We start from the raw sequence: 10,934 nt of genomic DNA, 5'->3' as shown, positions 1-10,934 counted from the left end.
CGCGTCCGCGATCTCCTTCCCGTCGGTCGGACGACGACGAAAGGTTCGCCGTGCCGCCGGGAATTAACGCGGGATAATCGCTCGCGACTAGGGCGCGAGCTTCAATTTCGTCGAGCCGATCGCCTCGGCGAAAACCGGAGATAAAGAGGCACGGATTGTCGGGACCGCGTCCGCGGATGAAAGCTCTCCGTACAGAGAACGCATATCGCAGCAGAGAAGCGGCCGCTCGTCTCGTTCGAGAGCGCGCGTCGCGCGGAGACTCGCCAATTCGTTTTCGGCAATGCAAAATCGCTGTTTGTGTACAATATTACAATGTTATTCGATGGAGCGTAGACAGCCGTTGGGATGGTCCTCTTTATCGCGACGATATATCACCGCGGAAAATCGTGGTGAGTTAATTTACTGCCGAGAGTTACGCGGATTACCGAGACTCCACGATGCGCGCTCCAGATACCGACAATCGTGCGTTCTATCCTACTTTCGCGCGGCGCGCTCGCCTTCGGATCTCGTGAGCCGCGTCTCGAAGGCTCTTGAACCGCTTCATACGGGCTCGTGGTCTCGCACCGTGCCTCGTCTACGCGAGAGCTCTCGCTCGGAAGGGGGACTCGATCTTGAATCGTACTGCTGAATCTTCTATCGATGACCGTTCTTGAACTGGCTAAACTGCGGCACACAGTTCGGCGCCGTTGGTGGTACATCGCGTATGAATGTAGTGCCGGTAACGTGACGGATACGGTAACAGCTTGAATTAGTCCGGCCCGTTTCGCTTTTCCGTAGTTTTTTGTCGTTTTTTTAAATATTTTTTAATTTTAGGCTGGTGACTAATAATTTTACGAAGTGTACGTCTGATTGTATTTATAAAATGCACATGCGATACTGTTAACAATACTCGGATTAAAGTCGATGCGAAATTTCCGTGTCGAATATGCGCTCCTGTTTCTGCGTACTTTTTTTTTGTCTCCGTTTTGAACGAACGACCGGAGAGCGATAGATGCTCCGATAGATGCCGATTATCCGCGCGATATAGGCTTAGCTAAATTATTCTGCAGTTCGGGCTATTTTTTGTTTTGGTATTTCTGTTAAATCTTCCTCCTGTTCAAGTGTTGAGACTTCTTCAAAAATATGCTAGCGATCTTGATGACAATAGTGCCTTGCTGGACTCTTATTGCAGTTCACCGCCCTTTTGCGTTTGCTGTTGCTGTTGATCCCGTTGTTGCTGCGCTTGTAATGTATCCTTAATGTGTTTCTCAACCTGGGGAATAAACGGAACGTGTAAATGCGAAATAGATGATGTAAATGTAATAAAGAGAAACGATCATTATATCTCTGGTTCAAAATGTTTGTTTTACATTTATATTTTTATACTATAACTTTTTGTTATATTTTTATATTATATTTAGCAAGAAAATTGAAAATTCCAGTTTAATTCAAACGCTCAAATTTCCTTAGAAGTTTCAATTAAAAAATTCATTTTTATTTATCTATTATTTTGCTATTATCGGTGAATGCTTTAATAGCCATTTCTACCAATGGAGATTAACTTTAATCTTGGCTTAACTTATTTTGTATCTTTCTCCAGATCTAAGAATTAGAAAAAGATAAAAAAATAAATAAAATCGAGATTAAAGTTAATCTACATTGGTAGAAATGGACCTAAATTTTCGTTCTATTGTCAAACTACCTTATCACTAGAAAACGAACGTTAAGAAATTGGTAAATTAAGAAACGCATTAAGCATGCTGCGGTATTTCGCATATAAGTGTAAGACTGCTTATTTCATTAATACGTACCACTTTTTTTACATGTCTATATGCACCGGATTCTGTGTTTCCATGAACATTATCCACTTTGTACGGCGGTCTAATAGTGACATTATTAAATACAACAATATTAGCTCCATTCCACGTAATGTCCTGAATTGTTTTTGAGATAGCAATAAAGAGCTTCTGTCCCTCTGGAGATACTCCGGCCTGCAGAGCCATTACCAGTCTCTTCTTCTCATCGATCTGATTACGAACTCTCGTGTTTAGCCTTTGTAAATTAAGGCTCTGTGGTGGTTCACTGGTAGTAGGACTAACTTCACGTGTCACTTGAACGTTGGACACGAGGGCTAAATTTACTATATGTATATCATTTAACGAGGCTCTCCCACTCGACGACGGAGATTCTGATAGGCTACTGTTAAGGAAAAACTATTCTTTCAAATTCTATGACAGATAAGATGTATCGATTATCAGTTAGATAGACCTCGGTAAAATTTGAGCAACTGGTTTCTGACAAAATAATAGAAGCTCCGAAACATCTAAATTCTAAAGCATTAAGAGTATTCCAATATTTATTCCTATTAATGTAATCATAACTTCAAATTCGTATTATTTATCTTACGGGCTTGCGAATTTTCTGTTTACCATCAGAATGATGCTTCGAATGTTCAATGTAATATTGGAATTAATAAAAAATCGCCGTTACATCACAGATAAAACTACTCGTCAATCGAAAACCGTGCAAGACAGCCAGTGCACCAGCGAGCGGGATTCATCGTCGACGACGAGCGTGCGGTCACGTGCTCGCGAGACCGATGGGAACTCACGGGAAGCCGCGAATCGCGGGTACCATGTTGATGACGAAACACGAAACGCGACCGGCAACGGAACGTGCACGCACGGCGAGGACGGACGGGCGGGCGGGCAGGTAGATAGGCAGGTGGAACCGTGGAACAGCATGGTTGACGATGGGCGGGATGAAAACTAACCTGAATCGCGCGACCCGAGTTGCCGCGTTCGTCCTGGCCGGAGTCGCGAGACGTGGACGTCGCGCACGTCGCCGAGTCCCTCGCGGCGATCCACGAGGCGGGCTCGCGTTAAGCACGCGGCGCGAGCCGCCGTCGCCGTTGTCGCCGCGACGCCCGCTATTTACATTGCGTCCCCGCGCGCGGCGGCAGAAGCGCACGCGGGACCCCCGCCACCCGTTGTCGCCGTCGCCGTTCTCGCGTGAAAAGGATACTTAGTATCAGCATTTTGGTCTGTGGATCGAACGCCAACACCTCACCCTCTATCTCCTTCTCATGACAGGTTTTACAGAGCACCGTGCTGCCGATGCTGAACCAGTCGCTGGCGCCTGCCATTTTTCACTGCCCACGGGCACCTCGCGACGCGCCGTCCCTCTCGCGGGCCTGCGGACGTCGTGTCGGGGAACCCGCGCGTCATCTCGCGGTCGCGAGTGTCGCGACCCGAAATTGGCGTGGTCCTCCCGCCGTTTCCGAGAGATGACGCCGGCGTGTCGGTTTCCAGCGGCCATCTTGGTGTTTCGTGAATTGGCAGTACTGACTCTTGTCGTGGCCGGCGCGGTCGTTGTCGCGTTCGTATTGCCGCACCGCGTACCTTGCGATCGCGTATCGCGTCCGAATGTCGCATCCAACATGCTCCCGTTCCGCGAATCGTCGGCGTGTCGTTGTGCCGTTCGGCGGCGGGATGCACAACGATCCTGGTGTCGACGAACGTGTCCATTTCCGTGCGGAGGGAATCGGCGGGACGATCTCCATACTCCAAATTCCTTGCCTCGTCGAAGCGCATTGCAATTACGTCGGCCGAAAGCCAGGTATGTGTACACCATGCACTAATGTAATTAGCCGCATCGATTAATTACTTTCCGCAATAATTGTAATTACTATATAATTATTTGGAATATGTGTCGTATTAGTTATCTTGATATTAATATTTATTAAGAAATAATTAAATCTCGACGGGATTGATGTTTTCGATTGCGATTATATCAAAATGTAGGTATAATAATTATTTGGAATATGTATCATATTAGTTATCTTAATAATAATATTTATTAAGAAATTAAATCTCGACGGGATTAATATTTTCAATTGCGATTATATCAAGATGTAGGTATAATAATTATTTGGAATATGTGTCATATTAGTTATCTTAATAATAATATTTATTAAGAAATAATTAAATCTTGACGGGATTAATGTTTCCAATTGCGGTTATATCAAGCTGTAGGTGTAGATTACGCGCGTAAATTATTTTTCGTTTAACATGTAAACGACAGTCCGATTTCGTTCCCGTCGAAGGCGCGATAAAAGTTTTCGACGATCGGCGGCTATACGCAACAGCGCTAGAGATGATCTTTCTCGCCGCATCATATCTCTTTTATAAGTCGCTCTTCAAACGCTCGCCCGAGCGTGAAGCGACTGAAGACCGAGCGTTTTCGAGGAGTAACGATATATTTTTGCCATCGCCGACGCGATTTTTCGAGCGAAAAATTATTGACAAAAATCAACTTCGCCCTCCCATGCTTTTGGCACGGATTGTACGACGCCGGCGTCGTCGTCTCGGTGACTTTTCGCGGCATTTTCCTCGGCCGCGCTCGTGCGCGTCCGCCGGCGCTCGGCTTGGCGGGCAGTTCGTTGTTCGCGCGGCGCGTTCCGTTTTCAGTTTACAATCGGCGCGTAGATGAGTCGTGTCACCCCGCCCGTGGCCGGGCCAATTTTCTCGCGCGACACGCGGAAGTCTCTCGTTTTGCCATCCGCTCGGATCATCGTCGCGCTCCTCCTCTCGCGCGTCCCTTCTCGACGGTGGTGCGGCGAGAACCGGAACGTGCCGTCGCACTCCGGAAGTTTCGCGAATCGTGTCGAAAGTCGCCGGAGAAGTCGCGACGCCGCCGCTCATCTCCGCGCGAGTGAAAACGGAGCGGCGGAGTGACGGTGTGACCGACGACGGAGTGACTTCGGACCGGAAGCGCAAAGGTATATATACTGATTCTCTTTCTCTCACTCAATCGAATTCCTTCGTTCTTTCGCGTATAAATCGACCGAGCGGACAGACTTAGGCTTTAATTAACACGCGAGTTGACTCTCCGCCGACACTGCTTATCGCGCGTCGTTATAGCATAATATATATACTTATACATGCGCCCCGAAATTATATGACGTACATGACATAATGGGATCGCTCGTGATGAATAAAACATTTACGACGGGCGACGGTGTGCCGCGCAATGCGATATGTGCGGTGATAATATCACTTTGCGTGTTGAATATTAGCGCCTCTCTCTCTTTATCACAACCCTCGCGTCGACAAAATAAATTTTCGATCGGGGAAGAGGACTTCATTCTCTCTTCCGGAATTCTTCGTCTTCACCTTCTCATACATTTTTGAAGCTGCAAAACAAACGAACTTTCCGTTCTTCGGGATCTACTTCATTCTTAATGTCGTCTTCCATTTCACGGACGAATGCGGTGTTTCATCATGTTACATCCTTATTCCATAGACTTTTCGTGTCACGCGTACCTGTTGATTCCCGATTTCGCGAATCTCTGAAGGTTTTTCTGCTTTTCTCACTAGAATTCGATATATATCCGCGTGATGCGCATAAATTCCATCACAATTCTCGGTCGTGCAGTTTCCGTAATGGGCTTCCAGTCACGCGCGCGGCCTATCTCGAGCTTCTCTTAACGAAGTTAATACTCCCCGTTCGCGATTATGGAGATTTTTTAAATTAATAACAGATTATTACGTTCTATTAAAAGAGACCTCTTGAGCATTTAACGGAATGTGCCTGTCTTTCTCGAAATCTTTCTTCCGTTAATAAAGTCCTTTTCGAGCAGCTTGTATATACACTCCGCGTTGCAAAATGATATGCGAGATTAATATACGCTGCTCCTACCAGCGGGAAAATATTTGATCGCTGCGAGTTGACTGCCAAACGGGTCGTTCGTTCATCTTCCCCGACGTGTTTATCTCTCCGCAACTTGGCTCGTGCGGAGGGATTCATTTTTCTGGATAGAGTGCGGAGAGTCGCGCGGACAGTAGCGGGAGGAGCACCGTTTTATATATATACATATATGTATCCCGCGTCTATCACGAGATCAACGCAATCGAAGATTAATGAGTGACGGCTGTGGCTCATTGTGCGCGAATCGTGAAATCTGAATTTGAGTACGCCGGGGCGAAAGGTGGGGCGGAGGGGGGAGGGGATAACGTCTGAAAGCGGAGCGGAGATTCCGCGGAGATTCTCTCTTGCCGTTATTTACCGAGAAAAATATAATAGAATACGCGGGTGGTTTCTCCTTGGGAGGGAGGTTCGCGGAATTGTGTGCACGAGACGTGGAGTGTATTTTCGCTTCTCGTGTGTAATACTTTTACGTCCGAACGAGTGCTCCTGTCACTCCACCTATACATGCGTTTGCCCCGCGCTCTTATTTGCATAACTCAATATTTTAAAAGTTACGAGATATCGCGAGAAATTTTGTCTGGAGAAGACGTGGAAGAGACGTTATCTCCGTAACGAGGATGGAGGCTTCGAATCACGCTTTTGCGCTGAGGCAAAAATACGCCTCGACGAACGAATGTTAGATCTGACAAACGTCAAATATGTGCAGCACTTCGAAAAGTTAAACGCCAGCTGGGAGTTAAATGATAAATATTAAGCTCTGCCAAATATTAGATGTGTGCTCGTCGAAGAGTTTAAACGATGCGTATTTCAATAAATACCAAGTGGATAAACATCTCGGCACAATCAAGAGCTACTAGACCCGTTCATCAATTTCTGTGACTATCAAACGCTTGTGAAGAAGCAGTTAGACAGAGCCGCTACTTAATCCTCCTTCGCTTTGTTCGAAATTCGAGAGCACTTTAGATTTGCTTCGTAAAGTTGAAAGGGTTCCTATCGGGATCATTTCGAAGCCCTCTGGCTCTCATTTAGCTCGCAGCTTCATTGTTGCTCCTCTTGATCCGTCCGTCTTTGAAGCGAGTTGATTCACCTGACGTTGCGGCCCTTCAATAAAATGGAGCGCGCTTAATGAACACGAGAATTTCACGTTTTTCTTCCGTTCCGTCTCGAGTTGTCACGAGTTGTTCTAATTTTCTTGTAATCTCTCTGCTTTTGTTCTCGCTTAATTTCGCTGATCGGATCCGTGGAGGACTTCTCACCTGTCGGCACCGATCCGACGGAACGAACGTCGTAAAGCGAAAAAAGAAGAACGCGTTGCGGAAGTCGTTCAAATTGACTCAGTCGATTAAATGGATTGGATTAAGTGGTTAATAACATTTATTTAGAAGGGACACGAATTGCCGGAGTGACATGGTAAACGGGCGTGATATACCCGACACGTTGCGAGCTCTCTCGCTCGCCGCGTCGTCGCGGGCGAGATGGTCAAGAATAGATCTAAGCAGCCTTCTCATTCAGTTGTTCTTTATAACCGCACAATATCCAAGTCTTCGTCATACTTTAACTTTACACTTTTAACTCTAACTGTCTGAGCAGCGGCCAACGTAAAACGAAAATGAAAGCGTTTTCTTTGGACATATAATTTTTATCATCGATTTTATTCCGCCTCGTTTCGTTGTAATACTTTCCGCAACAACATCAGGTAGTTATGGGCGATTTTCTGAAAAAGGAAGACATAAAAACTCTCGGTAAGGGTATAAGGAGCATATAGTACGCGATTCATGTACATCGTTACGAGAGGCAACAAATCATGATAATGTCCGCTCTTTATACAATTGCCGGCTAACTTGGCCACATAATAAATTCTATGGAAACTTTGTTACCGCAATTGCACAGTCTTCAACTTTGGTTTTTCATCGTATTGTAATATTCGTTATATTACAAGTATTAACGTTGTTTGTAACAGTCGAAAATTTCCATTAAAATATTATTGATAGAAATTATTTATATATAGATTCACATGTTTTATCCATATCTTTTTCAAGACGTTTGTTATAAAATTACATACTTTTATGGGAAATTTATATTAGATATTTATTTTGTATTTTGTAGTGTCACTGTATTAAATTTATCACGTTGAAATAATATAAATAATAAGACAAGAAGTTATATTGAAAATTTATCGAGTTACGAGCGTTTTATTGCGAATAAATTCAATACAATTGTTAATATCCATGAACGTTGGAAAACGGCGGAAAAAAATTTCAAGTGAGACACATTAGAAAACTGCTTCGGGAGAATTTAAATAAAAAATGCAACGTTTACTTGAACATGACTTGCAGACGATGAAAACAAGTTGTTTTGCGTTTTAAGTAACAGCGTTCAGTTACAACCAAGACTTTAAACCTTAAGAAAACATTTTGAGATACTTTTTCGTTGAGTTTGTTAATGGAAATTACCGTGCAACATGATATATTAACAGATAATTATCGCGAAATGCGGAAAATTTTTGCTTTGAAATACAATAACACAAAATAATATGTTTCTTCTCTCGAAAAATTTCGTCTCTAGCTGGAAAAAACATATTACACGAATATTCAGTTTTCATATTGAAATATCGTATATTCAATTTCACGGAAATAAATTATTCCGTCTTGTTTTTCTCTCATTTATTTTAGCGCGGACTGACAGATATTGACAAATGACAGCCACGAGATTTCATCGCTTAAAGGTCCACGTCGATCTTTTCCGTCTTCTAGTTTCTTTTCTTCCTTCCGGTTTCTTTTTTCTTTTCTTATTTTCGTTTTTTTGTTGCCGATAGATACGTGTACGAGCAGGCTATTCGTGACGGTCCCTGCATAAATAGGTGCATGAGCTTACACGGGGCACGTGATATTTGTTCGCTGATATAAGCCGACTTTGCAGTTATATTACAGGTGCGACACACTCAGCAAGGAAGTGAAATTAGGGCAAACGGAGGATACTCCCCGGCGTATCGTTTTCGATCTCGCGATAAAGGACAGGAAGGTCTCATCCGGAAATTGATCCTACATTGATATAATCTTATGCTATTTTTGTCGCGAGTGCGCGCCGTTGCGTGCGGAAGCGCTTTAAGATAATATATCTGTAAAGGAAGAACTTTTTTGACACACACACACAATTTATAAATTTAGTAGAAGATTTTCCAACCGGATAATATATTATTACTACCGTTGAAATATCGCGTTTATGTCAACGATGTGAAAAAATAATTTTTAGGATTACTGTTAAAATTAAAATTAAAATATTTTAATGTATCTGATGTGCAATTACGTGTACTATATTTATTTAACTTTGTTATAATTATTTTTTACTTGTTTCTTATTAATGTTTTTGGCAAATTAATTAATTTGTTTTTAAAGCTATTGAAAAAAACTTTAATTGTATTAATTGTTCGAAAACTTTTTTCTCAAAACGAAGGAGTCAACCTGTTAAACTTTTTTTCTAGATTATTCGTTTGGAAAATGAACGGTCGTGTCTTTTAACACATTTACAAATAGCACAGTAAATAAGTTTGTTAAATAGATCAGAAATTTAGTATCTCTTAGCACTGGCCTCGACTGTCCGAGTGAAACAAACTTTGGACTTTGCAGTCAAAGCTCGAGAGTTACCGCACTCTCGCGGTAGTGTGTATTCCTAGAGTTTGGTCCACTATAGAGCTAAAAACGTTTCTACCCTTCTCAAAAGTTGCGTCTACACGTGACAGGCAATTTTCCAAGTTATTTTAAGAATATACCTCTGTAATAACCGTCATAATAGCGCGGCAAGCGGTATTTTTATATTTTTCACGAGACTCATTTCGCATAGTGTCAGTTACATTAACAAGTGAATTTAATAATCGAAGAAATGGCGACAATGAGACGGCTAGATTTGATATACATATTTATTGTCAAATAGTTCGCTAGGTGTGATGCATTTACGGTCTGGAAAGGAAACGATAGGTCCAGAATAATCGAATAAACGGCATCCTGAATAAACGGTGAACAGGCGAAATACAAAGGCCACTTGAGTAAATGAGATATTCGAGGGTTCGAAAAACCCTCACTCCGTAGTACACGAGTGAGCCGAACTGGCCGGGAGAGTTCACTATTCCAGCATTTTTGCATCCGAAGCAAGCTTTCTCTCGGTATCCCTGTTAAAGTAGCTCTTCTCGAAACAATAAAATTAGTATCTCGCGAAGTGGCCGGCGAGCGTCTTCCTCCTTTCTTTCTTCCCCAATTGTTAAATGCGAATCGATTGTCTTTCGATAGACGGGTACTTGCACGCGAGGCCGCGATGCCGCGTTCACGCGCCCGGCTCCGTCCTATAAATATAAATTTATGTCCGACACGTGCTACTTGTTTAGGGGCATAAATCACCACGACGCTACCGGCGTTACCGCCGGTATCTCGCCAACGACAATCAGGTGGCGATGAGCGTTGCTTATCTGGTCCGTCGTTCGCGCCGGAGGAGGATAACTGTGTAGGTACTGTCCCCGCCCGTGCGCGAACATAAATTGCAAATCGCGCGGGAATGAAAAACGTCCCAGAGATACCGAATTGCGAGTCGGCGCGGGAAGGACGCGTCGATCGAATTTGCATGGAAATCTTTTCTCTTTTTTTTTTGCCGCAGTTTTTCAATCTAATCTGCCGCGGCGGGACTTTGATAAGCTGTTGTTGTATCCGGTAACAGTTGACTGATGCAAATTAATCGAATATCTGCTAAAGATTCTTGCACAAGAATTCCTTTCCTCTGATTAAATTATTCTTGACTTTGTAGCGGTCGTGTGACTATATAGAGATTTATGCAGCAACTTTCCTTTGTCTCGCGAAACATCTGTATAATTTGATTTTAAAAGGGAATAACGAATGAAATGTAGGAAATATTATCGCAGTTTACAACTCGAGAATTGTTGTAATTTTTCTAATATGAAAAAGATAACACGGTAATTGTAGCGATATAGATAAAAACGTGTTAGCATTGAAATTTACATATTTGCGCAACACATTGATCTTTATCTGTATATAATGACGTAGGAACAGCCGATGGAATTGGCGGTCTTGAATCTGTACAATGTTCTGTCATCTTAATATTAAGATTTCTATCAATCATATGTGGCATAACTCAGGTGAGATTTATGCCACATATCGGAATTTTGCAAAGTTAAATTCGCTTACATTTTAACAAGGAGGAGAAGATACGGGAAAACGTAAAGTCATTAAACTTTGAGCTTG

The 10,934-nt window shown here is 43.1% G+C and overlaps 2 protein-coding genes across 4 annotated transcripts in view; one reads left to right on the top strand and one right to left on the bottom strand.

Moving 5' to 3' along the window:
- Positions 1-838: 838 nt before the first annotated feature.
- Positions 839-3,162, bottom strand: LOC105450545 (protein LSM12 homolog A-like). Its single transcript, XM_011690459.1, has 3 exons — positions 3,004-3,162; positions 1,791-2,167; positions 839-1,252 (listed from the first exon to the last, which is right to left on the bottom strand). The coding sequence occupies exons 1-3, from the start codon at positions 3,122-3,124 to the stop codon at positions 1,163-1,165; spliced, it is 588 nt and encodes a 195-aa protein (XP_011688761.1). The 5' UTR covers positions 3,125-3,162; the 3' UTR covers positions 839-1,162.
- Positions 3,163-3,384: 222 nt separating this feature from the next.
- LOC105450543 (pyroglutamylated RFamide peptide receptor-like) overlaps positions 3,385-10,934 on the top strand; it is a 73,216-nt gene continuing 65,666 nt past the window's right edge. For 2 of the 3 annotated variants that reach the window (XR_974472.1, XM_011690458.1), the window contains exon 1: positions 4,453-4,759. The gene's annotated coding sequence lies outside the window, so the exon portion shown is untranslated. Of the gene's footprint in view, positions 3,598-4,452; positions 4,760-10,934 lie in introns of those variants that run through there. The other variant, XR_974473.1, reaches the window with a different exon arrangement.

Source organism: Wasmannia auropunctata, unplaced genomic scaffold (genome assembly GCF_000956235.1).
Source record: "Wasmannia auropunctata unplaced genomic scaffold, wasmannia.A_1.0 LD336060.1, whole genome shotgun sequence".
NCBI lineage: Eukaryota > Metazoa > Arthropoda > Insecta > Hymenoptera > Formicidae > Wasmannia > Wasmannia auropunctata.
This window is presented reverse-complemented; position numbering and strand designations above follow the sequence as displayed.

Coding starts and splice junctions, on each gene's coding strand:
- LOC105450545 (XM_011690459.1), bottom strand. CDS start 3,124: ATGGCAGGCGCCAGCGACTGGTTCAGCATCGGCAGCACGGTGCTCTGT. Junction 2,168..3,003: donor GACCAAAATGCTGATACTAA/GTATCCTTTTCA, acceptor GTAGCCTATCAG/AATCTCCGTCGTCGAGTGGG. Junction 1,253..1,790: donor ATAGACATGTAAAAAAAGTG/GTACGTATTAAT, acceptor TTTATTCCCCAG/GTTGAGAAACACATTAAGGA.